The 22,428-nt window shown below is 35.6% G+C and overlaps 1 protein-coding gene across 1 annotated transcript; it reads right to left on the bottom strand.

Moving 5' to 3' along the window:
* Positions 1-1,004: 1,004 nt before the first annotated feature.
* RAD51AP2 (RAD51 associated protein 2) lies at positions 1,005-7,826 on the bottom strand. The gene is given in 4 exon segments (XM_042930294.1): positions 1,005-1,166; positions 1,168-1,282; positions 3,852-3,935; positions 4,563-7,826. Coding segments are annotated over 4 exon segments (3,495 nt in total). The 5' UTR covers positions 7,819-7,826; the 3' UTR covers positions 1,005-1,126.
* Between the last annotated feature and the right edge of the window lie 14,602 nt (positions 7,827-22,428).

Here is a 22,428-nt window from a genome sequence, read left to right as displayed (position 1 = left end):
ATTTAATCCAGTCACATATATTTTGTGAATTGATACATTTAGTCTTCTTTCTGCATTGTATGCTTTCTGCTTTTTAATGCTTTCTTGATGCCTCCTTCTTTCCTTACTTTAAGTAACCAATTTTACTGTTGCTTCTCTGTATAATGTTTTGAAAAGTATTATTCTACTGATGGTTACCTTTAAATTATGTATATTATACATTTCTTTACCAATCTTAAGCAGAGAAAATAAGTTCCATAAGGTGGGTTCTCATACATGTTTTCTGTATTCTATCTCTGAGCTTAATACAATGGTAGGATTAAAATGTATTTGTTTTGTGAGTGAATAAATTAAGAATAGGTACTAACTACATGATCATAATTCTGCTCTGGGGCCAAAGGTAGACTGTGGGGGAGAAATAAAAATTAGAAAGTGAGGGGTGCCTGGATGGCTCAGTTGGTTAAGCGTCTGACTTTGGCTCAGGTCATGATCTCACAGTTTGGGAGTTGGAGCCCCACGTTGGACTCTGTGCTGACATCTCAGAGCCTGGAGCCTGCTTCGGATTCTGTGCCTCCCTCTCTCTCTACCCCTCCCCTGCCCACACTCTATCTCTCTCTGCTTCTCAAAAAATAAATACATGTTTTTTTGTAATTAGAAAATGAATCCAGAGAAAAGTAGGAGAGAATTCTTCAGAAAGTGCCTCTATCCCAAACCTGACACTAATTTTGCGGTCTTAAAAATCTTACCCATCCTCTTTGAATCTCTATTTTTTACTTAAAAAAAAAAACAAGTGGATTAGAACAGTGGTTTGTTACCATTTTTATGAGTCACAGATACTTTTGAGAAACCTATAAAGGCTAATATTCTTCTCTATAAAAGGCTTATACATATATATCATGAAAAATAATACGTTGACATGTTTTACGAGATCATGAAAAGCCTTTAATGTATATGTTATAATATAATATGGAAACATCAGTGAAATATTTTGTAATGTTTAAAGGTAATTAGATAATTCACACACACATACACAAAACCTTCTCCATACTTCATAATAAAGAAAGCCCCAAACTCCCAAACTAAGAGAAAGCATTTAACCAAAGTAGGAAACAAAACACTTATAAATGCTGTGAAATGTTTTGAAATGTTAAAGTCCAATGTCTTCTTTTAAGTTCTCATAACATTTATTTCAGATAGGGATGAAGTTGTTTAAGCTTAGCTTTTCTTGACAAACCAATTCTGATTGGTCGACTGCATGTCTTAAGAGGTAGTACTCTTGAAATTCCATGTGAAAAATTACTACCTAAAATATAAGATAATAAAAGTGCATAAGGGAGTAAAATTGTAGTTGTAGTTTCTAAGCTTAAAAACTTTACTTCTTTTTTTTCATTTCTTTTTTTTTTAATATAATTTATTGTCAGATTGGTTTCCATATGACACCCAGTGCTCATCCCAACAAGTTTTACTTACTTCTAATCATGATCTGGAAACATTTACTGAGTCACTGAGCTAATAAGTGCTTTAAATTAATTAGTTTACTTAATCCTATCCCCATTTTTAAAATGTGAAAGTCTCAACACAAAAAAAAGTTAAGTAACTTGCCCACATAAAATAACAACTAAAAAAAAATCATCATTCCAGTCAGGTAGTCTGACTTAAAAACAATAACAAAACTATATAATTAACTTGATGCTGTGGCTTTAAAAACCATTTCATTTTTTTTTAGAAGCTAAACAGCAGGCTATGCTGTTAATGATTACATTTGGCTTTAATAGAGACTTTTATCAATAATAGAGCACAGATGTATTTCATCTGTTTATGTATAAATGGAGGGCTCTGATTTTGAAAGTTTTATTTAACATCACACGATCATATTCAAAAAAATTTAAAACATTTCATGGAGGTATATCTGTTACTAAATCAGTAGAACAGACAGGTAGTATTAACTATGCTTCATAATGAAATACAAAAATACCTCTAATTTTCAGAGTGTTTTTTTTAAAAAATAAATAAACAGTGAGGTACAAATATAAAGCTAAAAATGTATCAGGCTTTCAGCCAGCTTTAATGAATTAGTATGACCTTAATATAATAGCACATTTTACTGAAAATAGTATAATCAGCCTAATAATAATTCTGACAAAAGATAAATGGCATGATTTCTATTAAGCTGAACCAAACAGAACCTGTGTGTTTACCGATGTAAACAATAATGAAATAAAATACAAAGCTTAACTATATGCAAATAGGGAGAAAAAGACACAAAAATAGCTATAAATCAGTTTATGGTACTTTATTCACCATTAAAACTATAAACTTAATTATAAAAAATAAGAGAAAAAAACATTACCAGTTGTTTTCATTTTTTAAATAAAACAAAATTGTTAGGTTGTGTCTGATAGGCTAGATTTGGTTATAAATTAGATAATTTCAGCAATTTATACTAAGGGGACTTCATTATGAGATTATTATTTCAGAACAAAGCCATGATTAGTCCATTTGATTACTTTTTCAAAGAATAGCTCTCCTCTTTCATGGTCTAATATTACAGATACTTCTGGTGATTTTGCAATGGGTAGGAAATCACCGCACCAATTTATATCAACAGAGGCCTTTTGCAAAGCATATGTCCTTAAACAGTCATCAAGTTGTGGCTATGAGGATACGGTTCCTCATCTCCTTGGATTTCCTACCTTTTTATGAATAGATTGTGATCCCTTTTATTACTACTGTACACCAGATTAATCTATTGCTTTGTGTTACTTAACAATTCTAAACATTCAAAAGTCATAAAATGTATTAGTAGTCTTTTAGAAATAATACTGACTCAAATGTTTTCTAAATCCTTGCAAATCAAAGTCCACACGCCAGCAGCATCTACATTTGCTTGTTGCAAATACAGAAGCTTCTGGCCTACGTAACGTTTCTTTTCCCGTTCGTGCACATACTTTAATTTTCTTCATACACTCAATTTCACTGTCACAATTGTAACCACGATGACCGTATGAGTAGGCGCTCCCTAATCTTCCTTCAAAACCCTCCAGACATTCCTTCCTAATCTTCCTTCAAAGATACTTTGAGAAACGGTCCATGACTAAAGATGTTTTGGTAGATACATTTCACCTCCATCATTATTCTTTCTAGATCTAGTCTTGTTACTGAGCACCTGCAATTCCTGACCATATGCAAATTTAGTCATTTAGAAAACAGTTTCCTAATTTCAACCCTACCCTTACCTCACAAGTTAAAATAGATATTAGACTTAGTCTGTTTTATTCAGGTACTATAGACTTTTTTTTTTTAGGCAAAGACCTTTTTTAGTTGTTTAACTTTTCTTTAGTTTAATTTTTTTAATAGTCAAAAGTTTAAATGCATAAGTTACATCATGTTAATAATATCTAAATGATATGTTTTTAATTACTAAATAAAATATCAATATAAAAAGCCCCATAATATTTAAAGAATAGAGAACATAGATAATAAATATGCAATTCAGAATAACATCTCATCAATGAAAAGTCAACTTCGATAAATATCTTTTTTGGTTTTGCCAATTAATGTTACACACACACATTATATGTGTATTAACCCCTGTCTCATCACGTAGCTATGGCAACACATCACTGCAAATATTTAAACACAGTTTTGTAGAGAACATTTCCCAGTAATATTCCAAATGGCTGATTGTAGCCATTTTAATATTTAGCTGATTTTTTAACTATTGGAATTTGCATCAGTAAACCATTAACAGTTACAAAAGTGCTAAATTTGTATTTATTTCCTAATAACCTATGTATATTCTCCTCATGCTAAAAACACAAAATGCAATAGTCATCTCAGAAGGTATTCTAGAAAATAACCAAAAATCTTACCTCCCTTCAGTAAGTAAGTCATTTTTTCCTCCCTAAGTTCATCAGAGAAAAAAGCAGGCCTTTTAGATGGAGGATTTTCACAGTCTGAAAACAATAATCAATACGTTATAGCAAAAAGTAACTTTTACATAAAATGTTAATACCATAAACAAATTACTTTCTCAAAAATGTTTCCTTCTATTGGCTTCTAACATTTGGGTAAATGAAGCAGGATTCATCAAGGCTCCTTTTAAAAATTTTAGCACTTGTAGGGGCACCTGGGTGGCTCAGTCAGTTAAGGGGCCGGACTCTTGATTTCGGCTCAGGTCATGATCTCATGGTTCCTGAGTTCAAGCCCGGCGTCTGGCTCTGTGCACTGACCACATACAGCCTGCTTGGGATTCTCTCTCTCTCTCTCTCTCTCTCTCTCTCTCTCTCTCTCTCTCTCCTTCTCTCTGTGCCCAGACCCCACTCAATCTCTCCCTCTTTCTCTCTCTCTCTCAAAATAAATAAATAATCTTTAAAAAAATTTTCATCACATGTTACCTTCAACTTCACTCTATTACTTAATGTCTGAACAGGATTTCATAGAAAAATAATGTGCATCAATAAATATTATCTTACACTTTACCTCTATCTCCTTTTTTCCCAAAATTATATATTTGGCCTACACAGGAAAAAAAGCAGAATTTTTTTATCATGATAAAAAATATTTTAAAACTAATTTCATACCTTCCTTAGAAGTGGAATAAAGAAATTCTTCCTCTGCTGCTCTTGAACAGCAATATTCATTTGGAACTTCCTGTTTCCCATTATTGGATACTGCTTTCCATTTAAATAAACTTTGGTGTCTCTTATGCATATTAGGACATGTTATAGTATCACGGAGCAAAGAAGATACACATATTTCGTTGACTGTAACCATTTTCAAATCTTCTTTCATCTCCGTTTTTACCTCCTCAATATCATTATTTTCTCTAAGGTAATATTCTTGCCCATTGTTTGTTGCCGCAGTGCTTACAATTTTGTTTTCCTTACTGATTTCATGAAACATATGAAGTTCTTCAAGTACTAAATCAAATTTACTCTTCATCTCAAAATTGCTCACTATTGTCTGAGCTTCTGTTGATAAACACTTGGCAGTTAAATCCTGAAAACATTCATTGTTCCCTAGACTCAAATCAGTTTCAAATTGATGATTAACACATTCTGTAGAGTCATTCTTTGGATGAAAATACTCTGAATTAGCTAACTCACTTTCTTGCAAAACATGCTCATATTCATTTCTGTCAGCTACATTATTTTGATTAATATATTTGGTTTCTTCCGCATTTACTTTTTTACTCATTAGTGAAACTGGTTGCATAGAAAACATGCCATCCATTAAACAAAAATTATTCTTCTCTTCCTTTTCTATCTTAATGTCTTTGTTAATTTGGCAACTGTTTGTTAAACTTTGTGCTGTGACTTTTACTTCCTCTTTCAAAATTGAGTCTTGTTTTTTCCCGTTGATTTCACTTAGCAAGCTCCCAAAATTTAGAACCTGCATTATAGTCCCAAGATTGGTTTGTTCACTATGGTTTATGTAGTGGTTTGTTGGTATGGCCCGGGGCCTAATATTGAAGAAATCTTCAAATATGCACTTAAAACTAATGCTGATCTTATTATGCTCCTTTTTCCTTTCAGTATTTAAATCCTGGTTATACAGATTTACTTCATACAATTTTTCATTAATATATCTATGGTTCTGTATAAATTGAGAACCAGATTTAACATGTGTTTTAACAGCATTAGGTGTACAGTGAGTCCAATTTTCCTCATTCATGAATTGTTCAGGACAGCTCTTATTCTTGTAAATGTCTTTTGTCAAAGAAATTTCATCCATGTCATCAAAATCCATTAAAAGAGGATTTTTTTCATATGTTTCAAAAATTGGAAAATGTTTATTTTTAGTCGTCATAGTGAAAGAAGGTTTTTTCTTAGACTCTTCAAAAACTTGTTCAGTTTTAAATAACTTTCTTTTTCTTAACATAGGTTTCATGTTACCTTCTAACAGTCTTGAAAAAGTTAAAGTCCTTGCTAGATACACAGTATGATTTTCCACTATACTATTTTTTGAATAATGCAAATACATTATCCATTTGACAATGCATCTCTCTTGTAATTTAGGATCATTTTCAATTCTAATGAAACAGTTAAAGTTATTCAGCAAAGAAGCTATGTTGGTTTTCAATATGCTATTTAGAGGTCCTGAAATACTGGTTTGTAAACATACACTTAACATATCATTTTTTCTATTGACATTCATATTCTTAGTTATTAGATTTTGAAGATCAACTTGCTTCTTATCCTTGAAAATTTCATGCCAGTTTAAAATATTATCATTTTTTTGATTTCCTGAGATATTTTCATGAAAATTCAAAATTTCCATAATGGAATTTTCAAAAACTTTGCTTAAATAAGAGCCTTTTTGTGTAGCAGAATATCTTAATTGTAGCAGATTGTTGCTTTCTCCTTTACCATTTAACTGAAAAAAACTTATTAAAGCTTTTTGGCTCCCAAGTGTTCCGATCATGAGAAGCTTTGATTGTTCTTCACGTGTATTCAGGGCTTTTGTATAGTGATAATCTCCTTTGCTTAAAAGATCTATTTCTACTAATTGTAGAAAATTCAATTGTTCTCCAGTTCTTTTAACATTTTCACTTTGAGTCTTGTAATTACCCCAAATCCAACAAACTGCCCCTATTTTTTCTGAGATGTGACTAATATTAGAGCCCTGGCTTTGAGACTTTTCTAATCTGGTAAACGTGTGAATGTCCAGGCATGTTTCTGCTTCTTCCAAATTTGCATTCCTCAGTATTATAGTGAAATTCTTTTCAGAGTCTGTTACATCAGATTTGATACTACTGTGGTTATAGTAGTTTAAACCGATCAAGTCTTTTTTTCTCACACAAATATTTTGGTTGCTGAGTGACTGGTGGTTACTTTCATAGCATGCAGAAAAAATATTTTCTGCATCGGCATCCACAATGTTTTTATCATCCTGTAACTTTTGCTTCTTAACATCAGGTCTATTTTGGGACCAGTAAACGTTTGTGAAATCCCTAACATATGCCTCGTTTTTGTCATTCTTTTTCTTTGCTGTTCCCTTTAAATAGACAGAGGACATTTTGCTATTTAAATCAGTTGGAAACTCAGGGATACTTATTGTGCCTCTATCTCTAAAATAGCTGGCTTTGGCAATTTCCATGCTGGGCTGGTTTTGAGATTTTGATATATTTAGTGCCGATGCTGAAATGTTATTTTCCTTTTTATGAGATGGCGTAACACCGTCAGCTTTCCATCTGCACTTAATTTCCTTGTAAAAGGTAACATCCCCAAATAGGTTTTCTGTCTGTTTCACAGAACTATCGTCCTCCTGAATACCGTCCCTCCCTTGCACTGAGTATTGTTTTCCAGCCGCATTTCTTTTAACTCCATGTATATCGTCTGCAGAGGGGTTGGGCAGAAGCGGACGGACCTCTGCTCCAGCTCTGTCACTGCGGTGCACACCGAAAACCTCTTTGTCATTCAGTCCTGCTTCACAAGACTTTCCAGAAGCCCTCAAACCAGAATCAAAACTTCGTGAGGGCAGAGACTGCAAACAACTATTCGCCTCAAATTTGCCATTTGGGCATCTCGGACTACATATCTGCTCCCCACCGACTGATTTCTCCACACGCGAGTCTGTGGAGTTACCAAAAATCGCATTCGCTGAAAGAAGAAGGGCCGGGAAGGGTCTGGGCGACAACAACTGCCAGGCTTTTTCCACCTCAGACAAGCGAGGCACCAGAGGCAGCCTCCACTCCACCTCAGAGGCACTGCCGGGCTCCGTTAGACGGGGCCGCTTACTTCGGGGCGGTCGGGAATCAGCGTCCTCAGGAGGCGGTAAGGAGGTGGCAGGCTCCCTGAACCCGGCACCCTGCGCGGTGCACTGCGTGAAGGACATGACAGCGAACCGAGATGTTCTGACGAAGTCCGGCCGCGCTCCAGCCTTTTATCCGGCTCCAGGCGGCTCCGCCTGGTCACGCCCCTGCCACGCCCCTCGAGGCCGGCTGCGGCCGGGGCCTCAGGGAAAGCCCCGACCCGACCACGCCCCAGCCCCGCCCCCCCGCCGTCCGGCCCCGCCCCCACTCTACCTGATGTCCTGGAGCTCCGGTAGTCTCTCCCTCACAGCGCAGAGCCCCGGGGCCGTTACATTGTCTATTTTTAGCGCCTCTTGCGGGTGCTTGGACTGTAGCCGGTCTAAAGATTTTCTTCCCTCTGGTAGAATTAAGGGGAAAAGTCAGACTCTCTCTCTCTCTCTTTTAATTTGTGTCTTGTTTAATTTGTGAACAGAAACAGCTTTGCTTTTAAAATTCTAAAATTCTGTTTTCCTCGGAAGCGGCTTCTCCACAGTTGCTCTCGAGAGTCTTCTCCAGTAAAAAAAAACAAAAAACAAAAAACAAGGGTGTTCTGTGAGCGCCAGGCCAAATCTCTCCGTGTGTGGAAAAACTTTTCAAAAATGCTCGTAATCATCCCGGTGACATTTAAAATCAGATATTCACTTCACTAGTAAAGTGTGTCTAGGGGAAAAAAGACACTGGTATTTAACAATGTGAATTATTTCACGGGAGGAAATGTTGAAAATAATTATCCAGATAATTATTAATCTTCACTTTAAAACTGTAGAAAAATCGTTTTCATGTGTGCTGTGGGGTTCCCCCCCCAATATTGTGGATAAAATAAGTTACAGATAAAAATTGTATGTTTCAACTAGTTCAGTTACTGTAAGAATATATAATACAGTTTCCATTCATACCTAATAAGTTGTGTGAACGTTATTTTTCTTTTTCCTCTGCCTTGAGAATAATTTATTATTTCCCGTCCGTTCTGGTTTTTGTCAATTCTGTAATCACAAAGAAGAAAAAAAAAGAAAATTATTTTCAAAATGTTTATTATTATGTACATGTTTATTAAGGAACGTGGGATTACTGTTCAGCCATCAAAAACCTCAGCCCCCTAATGATTGTTTCTAAGTTGGTCAGTTTTATGTTCCCTGGCAAAAACTTACAAGAACCACAATAATGTGCAACAGGAATCCTGATTTTAGAACCCATGGGAGCATATATGGCAAGATATGACTAGTGGACTACTTTTTTTATTTTTTTATTTTTTTAATCTTTATTTATTTTTGAGAGAGACAGAAACAGAGCATGAGTGGGGGAGGGGCAGAGAGAGAGGGAGACACAGAATCTGAAACAGGCTCCAGGCTCCAGGCTCCCAGACGTCAGCACAGAGCCCGACACAGGGCTTGAACTCACTAACCGCAAGTTCATGACCTGAGCCGAAGTCGGACACTTAACCGACTGAGCCACCCAGGCACCCCTCACTCCTTGTGCTTTTAAATATTAATCATCCGGGTTTTTTTCTTTTGGTCTTCTTAAGTTGGCTAGAGCCTCCAGTGCAATATTAAAGCAGTTTTGTTTTGTTTTAACATTTATTTATTATAGAGAGACAGAGCATGGGAGGGGCAGAGAGAGAGGGAGACACAGAATCTGAAGCAGCCTCCAGGCTCTGAGCTGTCAGCACTGAGCCCAACGCGCGGCTCGACCTCACGAACCTCGAGATCATGACCTGGGCCTAAGTCCTCTGGTTAACCAGCTGAGCCACACAGGCACCCCAACTAGTGTAGTACTGTAGGTAATAAGATGTTCATCAGCCTCCTGTCTCGTAAATACTCTCAGATACACTGTGAATCCAATTTCTGGGTATTTGCTATTACTTTAGCTTATAAATTCCTCCAGAGGCATGTTTGCTTAAATTTGTAGAAAGCCTTGCAGTACAAGCATTTCATCTACACTAAAAATAAGAATGTGGCAATTGTTCAAATTATACATCAGTGAGTTCTCAAAGTGCTACTTCTATGTAAATTCCATTCCTTTTTTTTTACCTTAGACTTTCCACAATTATACATTCCATACTAATGGAGTCTGTTCTATGCTTGTGATCAGCCCATGAGGATTGACTTGCATAGCTGATGGTGCACTAACATAATATTAGGAACCAACTTGCTTGCTTTCCTTCTTTCTTTTTTTTTTTTTTTTAAAGTAAACCGTACCTCCAATGTGGGGTTGGAACTCATGACCTCAGAACCAAGAGTTGCATGCTCCACTGACTTAGACAGAGAGGTACCCCAGGAGGAAGCTTTTTTATCTGTAAAGTAAATGCCATAGCTTTGTGATTCTAGATTGATCTGTCACTTGGTGTTTCTTTCTTCATCTTACTAGCTTTCCAAGAACATACTATTTTTTAGATCTCCCTTACACCATGATTTAAAAACCGGATTGTTTAAGGACCAGAACACAATAAAACCCAGGAGTATTAAATTTAATTCAACAATTGTTTGAGAACTGTGTCTAAGACACTGTTAGGTATACAGAAAGGTACAGGTTTGTTGGGGGGTTTTTTCCCAGCCTTAAAGAAACTTACAGCAATGAAGACAGAAAAAGAAGTCTTTTTTTGTACTTACTTACTTGATCATTACACTAATGATCACTGTTGTTTCAGTCAATGCCTATTGAAACTATTATTCATGTGAGGGTTTTGTTTTATTTTTTAAATGCTACCTTAAAAATACACTATAAGTGAGAAATGCAAAAGGTGTATCTTTAACCCATCAAAATCAAAATATAAATGAGATTTGTTCAAATCTTACCTACCCTTCAAAGCCCATTTAAAACGTCATATATTTCCATATCACCTTACCTGAATGTTCCTACCTCCTTAATAACAGTAACCTGAGCTTTAAGGACAGCACCTGTCATTCCTTTCAGTCTGGTGTCTTATTATAGTCCAGATCTGAATGAATGAAAGAAAGAATGAGCTCATGAGGTAAACCCCATACTGAAAATGTAACACAAGCTCCTGTTAGAGTTAAGTCAGCAATTCACTCAGGACCTCAGAACGTTTAAAGGCTTGTGTCCTTAACATGGTTGCCAGATCTTCACAACTAGGTCCTACCTTAACGTTTTTCAGCTTTGTTTTCATTTTATTATTTTATTTTATTTTATTTTATTTTATTTTATTTTATTTATTTTATTTATTTTATATTTTATTTTTACAATTTTCACCGTGTTGCAAATACCAAGCTGTTTGTTACTTTCTTGCCTTTCCATGCATGTTCTCAATGTCTTTCTCTTTCTCAGCCTGAAAATTCCTTCAGCCTTAAAGGGCTCTACTCAAAGTTACTTCTGCTGTGAAAGCTTCTCTGCCTCCTCCCTGCTGTATCCAATCTCCCTGCAGAATTACTTGCATCCTCATCTGTGTTCCTATGAAAGTTTATTTCTGTTTATTTTATAACACTTAAAACATCACTCTATTGAGTTGTTTACATCCTCTCCACTAGACTCTATGTTCTTCAGAGCAAATATTTATTTACGTTTACATCCCCACTGCCTCACGCTAAATACCTCAGCTAATGAGAAAACAAAAACAAAAACGGAATGATATTATTGTCACTCTACCTTTACCTATCCAATTGTTGCCTTAAGAGTGTCTTGAGCTTCCTGTTTTGGTTCTGGTTTTATATGTTAAAATGTTAAAATGGAGACCTCCTTGAGACTATACTACCATAAAGGCCAAAAATTGACTTTAAACTATTACTGGTTTTTTTTCAACGTTTTTTTTTTTTTTTAATTTTTGGGACAGAGAGAGACAGAGCATGAACGGGGGAGGGGCAGAGAGAGAGGGAGACACAGAATCGGAAACAGGCTCCAGGTTCCGAGCCATCAGCCCAGAGCCCGACGCGGGGCTCGAACTCACGGAGTGCGAGATCGTGACCCGGCTGAAGTCGGACGCTTAACCGACTGTGCCACCCAGGCGCCCCAAACTATTACTGGTTTTAACACCACTTAAGTTTAAAGGTAGGACCAGATATTTGATGAGCCAGTTTTTCTCTTTTATGTCTTTTAATAAATTATATAAATGGTGAATAAATATGCTAAATCCCAAGTTGTTTCAGATGGACAAGTCAGATAATAAATATTTTTAAAGACTTAATAAGAACCACTAACAAAAATATTTAAACCAAATGCAGGGGGTAGAGAGGAAAATATCACTTGCTAAAAATATTTAAAACAAATATGGTTGTATATAACAGAAATAGCACTTTTTATCAAGTCACTAAGAAGCAGTAGGTGGGAAAAGATTTCAGAAAACCATAACGGTGTGCATATTCACATGTGCAATTAACCTTTCAGCAGAACACTAATGGTAATTTATAACATAAATATAATCTTAAATGAGACAATGTATGTGCAAATACTTTATAAGTCATCTCATTATTCTCAATTTTCATTAATGACATCATTATCTACCCAGCCTCCTAAACTAGAAACTCTTAAGTGTTCTTAATTTTTTCTCTTTTTTACTCCTTCCCTGAAATCCAACTTCTATGTAGACAATCATCAAATCTTGTTACTTGTACATCAGACATGACCCTGAAATTAATTCCCATTCTTTATTCATAATGTTTCAGCCTTATTTTAGGTCCTCATCATCTCTGAGAATATTGTAATAAAATAATCTTTTTACTAGTCTCCCTTCAATTTCTATCCAACACTACTATAAAGCTTTTTTTCTTAAAATATTAATCACTTTAGAGGCACCTAGGTGGCTCAGTCAGCTAAGCATCTGACTTCAGCTCATGTCATGATCTTGCCCTTTTTGAGTTTGAGCCCCACGTAGGGCTCTGTGCTGTCAGCTCAGAGCCTGGAGCCTGCTTCTGATTCTGTGTTTCCCTATCTCTCTCTGCCCCCCCCCCCTGCTCACAATCTGTCTCTGTCTCTGTCTCTGTCTTTCTCAAACATAAACACTAAAAAAATTTTTAATATTAATCACTTTATTACTTCCTTAGGAACTTCTTTCTGTTCTTTGATACTTACAGAATAAAATACACATTCTTCAATTTGGCATACAATATTCTTTATAGTTTAATCTTCAAACTGTTTTTTCAGCTTCTGTGTCTACTTCCAAAACATAACTTGCTTTCCTACAATGCTAAACTTCTCACCTTTCTTTACTTATATAAAGCCTTTTTCTTGGGGCACCTGGGCGGCTCAGTTGGTTAAGCATCTGACTTGACTTTAGCTCAGATCACCGTCTAGAGGTTTGTAAGTTTGAGCCCCACGTGGGTCTCTGTGCTGGAGGCTGGGAGCCTGCTTGGGATTCTCTGTCTCCTCTCTCTTTGCCCTCTCTGATTTGTGCTCTCTCTCTCTTTCTCTTAAAAATAAACTTTTTGTTTTTTTTTACTTTTTTAAATTTATTTATTTTGAGAGAGAGAGAGAGAGAAAGAGAACACAAACACACATACACACTCGGGCAAGGGGCAGAAGGAGAGGGAGAGAGAGGGAGAGGGAGAGGGAGAGGGAGAGAGAATCCCAAGCAGGCTCTGCACTGTCAGTGCAGAGCCCTTCATGGGGCTGGAACTCACAAACTGTGAGATCATGACCTGACCTGAGATAAAGAGAAGGATGCTTAACCAAGCAACCCAGGTGCCCCATAGATAAACTTTTTATTAAAAAAAAATATATATATATGTATTATATATAAAATATTTATATATTTTATATTACATATAAATATAAATTATATTATATATTATAATATATAATATATAATATACTTATAGTATATATAAATATATACATATATAAATATATACAGATATATATATAAATATATACATATATATAAATATATACATATATATGTGTGTGTATATATATATATGTGTGTGTGTATATATATATATATATATAAAGCCCTCTCACAATTTCAGTCTTGGGTACATGCTGGTTCATTTGCATTTAGTAGTGGCAGGTCTTTCTTGAAGTCTTCTGAAGTGATTCCAAAGTTTACAGCCATCTTGTTTCTTTGGACACCCATAGATTTATCTTCTCTCCCTTCTTTTTTATTTTTAAATCTTACTTTATTAATGTACTATTATATTTTCTGCCTGTTTAGCTAGTCAAAAATAACCTTTTTCCTGAGCCTTCAGTGTTGGAAAACCAGGTGGGAATGTTCAGCTACTTACAACATCCATTTGATGTTCTAATAAATTTCAGCATCAGTTAAAAGATTCTTTGTTCCTGAAATAAAAGCAGGAGTCTGTATTATTTTTGGAATTGCAATTGTAAATAATAGCTCTTTTAAAAAAATAATTGTGAATTCTTTTCAATTAACCTTGCACAAGAAATCTTTTCAAAATTCTGACAAGGTAAAATTTCTATCATTTTTTTCATTATACAAGCTCATAATTACTTAGATTGCTTTCCCTTTTTGTACAGTTTTTCTGCTGAGATTAGTCACTTCGTTTTGGTCAGTTGCACAATAAATAATTACCTGTATGTTGCAAATTCATAGAACTATCATTTACTTCAAAATTTTAAGGAATTACATACATTTGCATTAAATGCAAAATACATTTAGCATGTAAACTATGCTAAACATAATTTAATTTTTTTATCCTAGAAGAAATATAGAATAGTGTTTCAGTGAGTAGGCTTTTGGCATCAAATTGTCTTATGTTTGAACCTATGCTCCACTTCTTCCTATCTGTGTAATGTGAGCAAATTGCTTTAACCTTTCTGAAATAGTTTCCTGTAAGAATTATACAGTAGAATGTACCTCATAGCCTGTTGTGTAAATTAAATGAAATATACCATGTAAAGCATTTAGATGAGTATTGGGCACTTAAGTAGGAGTGCATTAAAAGTTTTTAATTTACGATAGTTATTATTTTTTTTTTAATTTTTTCTTTAACGTTTATTTATTTTTGAGACAAAGAGAGACAGAGCATGAACGGGGGAGGGTCAGAGAGACAGGGAGACAGAATCGGAAGCAGGCTCCAGGCTCTGGGCCATCATCAGCCCAGAGCCCCACACGGGGCTGGAACTCACAGACCGTGAGATCGTGACCTGAGCTGAAGTCCGACGCTTAACCGACTGAGCCACCCAGGCGCCCCGGATAGTTATTATTAACATGAAACTAGCAAGGTGCTGGGTAGCTCCTACACATGTTCAGATGAACTGATCGTCAGCATCTCTTGCCAAGCACACGGTTCCGTAATTTTATGTAAGTACCTTGGAGTGGACCGTGGCGGAAGTACTTATTACACCACGGAAATCAGCAAAGACTACAAATCAGGATTTGCTTGTTTGTTTCTTCCTTTCTAGAAAGCCAGTTGTTAAACAGTTACCAGCATAGTACTGACTCAAATTCTATCTTCCAGTACTTCAGATTCATTACCATGTAAGTCAATTATCACTACAGAATTGCAGCTGTAGTCGGCCAGGCAGTTTTTCGTATTTTGTCTGGCTAAGGTCAAAGACGGACAAGATGACAGACTACACTGATGCCAGCACATATTGTAAAAACTTTATTTAAAAAATGAAACAAAACTTGGGGTGCCTGGGTGGCTCAGTTGGTTAAGCGTCCAACTTCAGCTCAGGTCAAGATCTCATGGTTTGTGAGGGTTCGAGACCTGCGTCGGGCTCTGGGCTGACAGCTGGGAGCCTGGAGCCTGCTTCAGATTCAGTGTCTCCCTCTCTCTCTCTCTGCTCCTTCCCTGCTAGCATTCTGTCTCTCTCAAAAATGAACAAATGTTATTAAAAAAATTTTAAACAAGATGAAACAAAAGTATATTAGTTTGTTTTAATCTCATTTAATACTTTTTTATGAGTGGAGAATTCAGAATTTTCCACAAACACAAAAGTAACTATTTCAGTATTTTAAGTTTGCTCATAGTTCTATGATTTCAGAATGGAAATAGGTTCAGTTCAGGGAAAAACAATGGATCAATGTTTTCAAAGGAAAAACAATGGAAGAATGTTTCTTCCATCATTATCTGGAGCAGAGTGTACTCACTGTTTACTAGCAATCGGTAATCACTGGCAATTGAATGATAGCATAGTTTTCAAAGTACTTTTAATGGATGCTCTCATATGATGATTTGGTTTGCTGAACATCTTTTATGTGCAAGGAAGGATGCCTGATACTGAAGTAAATACTATGACGTATAAAATATCTTTGTATTCTAACAAGAATTATGCATATAAAAGGATAATTAACAATATATGGCCCACTATATAGCCTAGTTAATCAGCCATTCACTACCTTGTCCTAAACTACTTTCCAGCTTGATCCCCAGCTATACCATTTCTGTCTCCTGTGCCTCTCACACTTTACCACACAAAACTGCCTACAATCCCCTACTCATTTTCTTGTTGTTGTTCATTTCAGAAGATTTTTTTTTAAATTTTTTTTAATGTTTATTTATTTTTGAGACAGAGAGAGACAGAGCATGAACGGGGGAGGGTCAGAGAAAGAGAGGGAGACACAGGATCCGAAGCAGGCTTCAGGCTCCAAGCTGTCAGCACAGAGCCCGACGCGGGGCTCAACCTCACAGACTGTGAGATCATAACCTGAGCCGAAGTCAGATGCTCAACCGACTGAGCCACCCAGGCGCCCCAAGAAGATATTTAAAATATCTATTATGGGGTATTATGGGGCACCTGGGTGGCTCAGTAGGTTAAGCATCTGACTTTGGCTCAGGCCATGATCTCACAGCTCGTGGGTTCAAGCCCCACATCGGGCCCTCTGCTGTCAGCACAGAGCCTGCTTCGGATCCTCTGCCCCCTCTCTCTCTGCCCTTCCCCCACTTGCATTCTTTCTCTCAAAATAAATAAATAAACTTAAAAAAAGTATCTATTATTCACCAGCCACTTTGTTAGGTATTAGGTATTGAAAAATAAGCACAGTCTTTTTTTCAAGGAATTTATAGTATAGCAGAGGAGACAGATATACAGAGTTTATTACAATATAACAAAATAAGTACTACAGTAGAGAATGCCTAGGCATTGAAAAGAGGGGACCAAAATTAGTCTGGAAGCTTCAGGGGAGGTGCCCAGGAGAAAATGGTGCCCCAAAACTGATTCTTAAAGGATACATTCATTCATTGTATTCCTCTGAGCTTATAATTTTCTATAAAACTCCCTTTCCTATCCATACTAGTTCATTTTTCATCCATGTTCCCATAACATTTCAAACATCTATTGTAATACTTATGAAATCATATGATGGTTAGTTATATATGTACTATCTTCTCCACTAAATTTTTAACTCCTTGACACTTGGAACAGTTACCTTATTTACCTTTGTATTTCCAAAATATAACATGGGATCTGCCATACAATACACAGTAATATTTTTTTTTTAATGTTTGGGTTGAATAGATATCAAGTGAATGATATATAAAATAAGTACTATTAAGAAATAAATAATATAAGGGGGCACCTGGGTGGCTCAGTCAGTTAAGCTCCTGACTCCTGATTTCAGTTCAGGTCATGAGCTCACAGTTGTAAGATCCACACTGGGCATGGAACCTGCTTGGGATTCTCTCTCTCCCTCTCTGTCTGCCTCTCCCCTACTCTCAGAAATAAAGAAGGAAAGAAAGAAATAAAGAAGAGGAAAAGAAAAGAAAAGAAAGAAAAAGAATTCCAAGAATCATAAAATGAGTTCTAGATAGGGTAGGCATGAAGGCTTCACAGAAGAGCAAATTGAACTGGGTCTTGAAAAATGGAATTTTGTAGCTTCAGACCAGTAGTTTCAACTAGAAAACAAGAACTGACCTAAGGTCTGGAAAAATAAAGCTCTGCTTTCACAGAGACAAAGGAAGTAGAGAACTAGCTCTAGCACTAGACTGGGAGGTAGGAATAAAGATGAATTAATCAGGGAAGTCATTAACTCAAAGGATCAGGCTACAGGAAGAGGTAGCCAGTCAGAATGAAAAACAACTAGTGTATGGAAGAAAATAAGTGATATCTTTAAAAACTAAATCTAAATAGAGACTATAATATAGTAATTTCCCTATCCTGAATGTAATGGATGCTCTAGAATTTCTCTAATTATAATGAGTGGTTTTGGCACATTCTTCATAACTGAATATAGCATGTTCTATATATTAGATTTCATAAGAGGCAGGTGGAAAGTTAATGATAGAAAAATGTGACTAAGCCCATGATTCCCCTGAGCAGTGTTTTGAGTCTTGCAGAAAAAGAACAAAACAAAGACAGAAAGTGGAAAGGGAATGTAATTTGGGGGCATGGGGAGAGACTTTTAGTTGCCCATTGCAATGTGTTGTCACACAACTCTATTAAAGAACAATATTATTCCTAATTGTTCAAAGTTTCTCATAGATAACTATGTCTCATAAGAACAAAAGTAGGACGAGCATACATGTTTCATTTTGTAAGGTTATCTGACATATATCGTTATAATACACAATATTTCTTGTTTTCCATGGTACTTAATCGTGAGTAGAAAGGAAGAAAAGTTGCAAAATGTCACTTGCTTTGCCACTTTGCCTAAAGCCAGTCATGCTAATCACATACTTATTATAGTTACAAATCAGCTTCCAGAGCTAAACCCTTGATCTCTGGAGACCATTCAGAGGTGGCCCTTCTTAAAAATTATCTAGTGTAGACCTTGGACGATAACCTAGAAAAACAAAGACACAAGATATGGACCATTTGGTTATAGCTACAATGCCATCTTTAAGAAATTATTGAAAGAAGGCAGGGGCTGGGCTTGGAATATAATATGTAGCTGAACAGGGACAGAACCACAGTAATCATGGTTGGGATGAAGATTCTGTTTCTCATATGTGAAAAACTGAAAGGTAAGAAGGAGAAGGAGAAACAGAAGCACTGTGACCATACATTTCCAAGCTGTCCTAATTAGAATATAAAGGAAAAATAAGTATATGCATTCTCCAATATAAAACCAACATAATCAAAGGGTTATAAATAACATTTTAGTTTAATATTCTGTATGACCATCCACTTTTTATATCAAAAGAAAATAAAATGGGTGCCTGCATGACTCAGTTGGTTAAGCATCCAACTTGATTTTGACTCAGGTCATGATCTCACGGTTGTTGAGATTGAGCCCCGCATCAATAGGATTCTTTCTCTTCCTCTCTCTCTCTTCCCTTTCCTTGTCCCCCCCCCCAAAATAAAATAAATAAACTCAAAAAGAAAAGAAAAGAAAATGATAAAAAGGCACAGAGGTTTTCTTGTTTGTTTTTTGCTTATAAAATCTCTGATGGGTGGAAACAAACAAACGAACAAAACTTATTTCAGTTCAAACAATACTTAGTATAGAATGTGTATGTGCTCAACCCTGTACCTGGGTGCCATGCTATTCTGAAAAGTGTAGGCTTAAGTCATGAACACTTTAATATATATGTGTCTTCCTGTTAAATAACTTTCTGCTTGCATGGAGATATAATAGCAATAACCATCTTTTCCACTTTTACTCTTTAAACTCTTCTCTGGTTGAATATTTTTTTTTATTTTTTTAATCTTTTTATTATTTTTTGGAATCATTTTTTTAAACAAAGGCAAGTATTTCAATGTCTGCATGCCATTGAAGGAAAGACTGTTTCCATTGGATTTGATCCATAAACTAATTGCCTCAAACTGTAATTACCCATCCTTGAAGTATTGATATAAGTCAAACTCTGTCCGGAACTTTAATATGGGAACAAAATAACCAGTTTAAACTCCAGAAGCAATAGTTCATGGATCATCAGGATGGCTTGTTGTGGAGGCTGACAAATAGAAGGCTAGAAAGAGAACTGCGATGTCCTTCACCTCGAGTCCTTCCTGGAGCCCTTCTCCAGCGCAGACCTACAAGAGCATAACGGTTTACATATAGCCAAAACTGCTTACTACACTGCTCAGAAATATACTTTTACTTAATTTGCCAGAAGATTTGTAGAGTTACAAACTATTTTTGTCTTTTTAAATTAAAAAAAAAGGTATTTAAACTCTGTCAAGAAAACAACCTCAAAGTTCAGGCTTTTTTAATATCCTTCTTGCTTTTTTCCCCCTATAATTTTTAGGAATGAACACTATACATTTGAATCAGTGAAAACTGAAATCATAGGAGGAACTTTAAGGTGGAGAGTAATGTCCAGAAATCAATGTAATGTCCAAATATTGAGAGAGTCTAAAAGCCTAAGATTACGGACTCTGTACTTCAGAAGTCTTCTTCATACTTCAGTTCTCTACCTCTTTACCTGGGCGATGTGTTCATCTTATGATAATTCATTGTCTTGTGCATTTAGGAATGCTATTTTTTTCTGTATGTATATTCCATTTCCATGAAAAAAAGACAGAAAGACAGAGAAATAAAGACAGAAAGAAAGAGAGAGAGAGAAAGAAAAAGAAAAAGAAAAAAAAGAAAAAGAAAAAGAAAGAGACATGGATTCTGAAACTAAACTGCCTAGATTTGAATCTTGGCTCCATACCTTACAATCTATGTGACTTTGGGTAAACTCCTTAACCCTCTGTGCCTCAATTCCCTCAACTATAAAATGGGGATGATAGTAATGGCACCTACTTCAGGTGGTGGTTATAGGATTTTACAACTTAATATATGTAAAACATGTGAAACAGTGCTTCACACATAGCAAGGTATATATAAGTATTACAGTTGTTAATAGTAACCCATTCACTTCTTTGACACTCTAGAATAAGAATCCTTAGATCATCCTTAATGAAAATCATTTAAGGAGATTTCCCAACTTTTCCCAGACTTTTCATTGATTTCTCAAATTGCTCATTTTTTCCCTTTGTTGTCTGGACAACTCCATAGGAAACAATTCTTTATCAGTTTTCCCTCTAAATTTAACATAAAAAGAAAAGAGATTAAAATATATACCATTGGATATTTACAAATATATTAAATATCTTCACTGACATATAGTTGCCATTCTGCTTTTCAAATGCTATTAAGTCTGTTTTTTAAAATATCTATTATATATATTTATTCATTAATCTTCATTTAAGAATAATTAACCTAGCTATTTTTGTGACTGTATATCCTGATTTTTTTCTGCATTAGTTGTCATCACTTAGCTTTTTAATGGCTTTACTAAATATAGCCAAATAAAATCCTCTAATGAGGACTCAAAGACATTCACTCTGGGAACCAGTTTTTAATCAATGAAACAGTCATTAAGTACTAGCATCTATTCTATATTCAATATTGTGTCAGGTGCCCTACCAAGAAGTTATGACACAGAGACAAGGAATTAACAATAAAAACCATCTAATAACAATATAAAAGGTTTTAAAAAGAACCTTATATGTAATTTGAAATAGGTCATATAAATGATATATACTTGTGACTCAAAAGAATTGAGTGATTAAGGATTGGAATAGATTGGGATATGAGATGAATAGTAGATATATTGCAGGTAAGAAAAAGGACATGGCCAAAGACATAGACAGAAGTGTAAGATAGATTAAGCAATAGTAAGTAGGCAAGGTGTTTGAGAGAGAATTTTTGTAACAGGATAAAAGAAGATAAGTGGGAAAGACACTGAGATCAGAGTATTCAGAATCTTGAATGCCAGTCTTAAAAAAATTTGTACTTTATGCTATAGGAAAGACTGTATTCGCGGGTTTGTTTCAGGAGAAAGATGTATTTAAAACAGCATTTTAGAAAAATTCACCTAGCTGCCACGTTTAGGATTAATTGAAAACAAGTGAAAGAAATTAGGCAGAAATTAGGAGCCATTGCCATAGGACCAGAAATATTAAGAACATGTATTTGAGCATAAACCACAGGAATGGAAACGGGAATTATATTTTTAAGAAATTATTATTAGAATTTGATAATGCTCTGCTATCATGGGGGGTAAGGAATCAACAATGATTTCTAGGATTCAAGCTTAAATTATTAAGAAAATTAATAGAGAAACCATTAATAGAGGAGAGGTGTGGAGAGGTTGTACTTGTTTGAGAATATATCATGAGCATAGAGGCAAGGGGTTTGGATTTAGGTATATTGCATTGAAGGGGCACCTGGGTGGCTCAGTTGGTTAAGCGTCCGACTTCAGCTCAGGTCATGATCTCACAGCTCGTGGGTTCAAGCCCCGCATCGGGCTCTGTGCTGACAGCTCAGAACCTGGAGCCTGCTTCGGATTCTGTGTCTCCCTCTCTCTCTGCCCCTCCCCCGCTCGTACTCTGCCTCTCTCTCTCTCTTAAAAGTAAATAAAACATTTTAAAAAAAATTTTAAGTATATCGCATTGAAGAAATTGCTAGACATTTTTTGCACTAGATTTCTAGTTGGAAAAGCAGAAACAGAGCTCAACAGTGGGAAAAGCTATAAATGCACAAAATTTTGTGTCAGTATGTGTATTAAAATGCATCAGCATGTTTGTGAAGGGCAGAAATATCAGAACTGCATGTTCCCTGCAACTTTTTTTTTGCTGTTATTATGTTCTAACTATACATGGTAATGAGCAAAATGTTATAATTCATATTCTGTGTTACTTATATATACAATCACATGACATCTGTAAACTCTGTGTGGGCTTAAAAACCTCTTAACTCTTGATGGAAATTAAACCTCATCTCTTTTTACTAGCATGGTTGGCTTGGTTTTAAAACATGATTGCAAAGTGTTATCCTTGTTTTAATGTAGTCTGATTTTGACTATACTGTA

The sequence above is a fragment of the Panthera leo genome, chromosome A3 (assembly GCF_018350215.1).
Source record: "Panthera leo isolate Ple1 chromosome A3, P.leo_Ple1_pat1.1, whole genome shotgun sequence".
Lineage (NCBI taxonomy): Eukaryota > Metazoa > Chordata > Mammalia > Carnivora > Felidae > Panthera > Panthera leo.
Note: the sequence above shows the minus strand (reverse complement) of the source record. Positions and strands in the feature narration are given on the sequence as shown.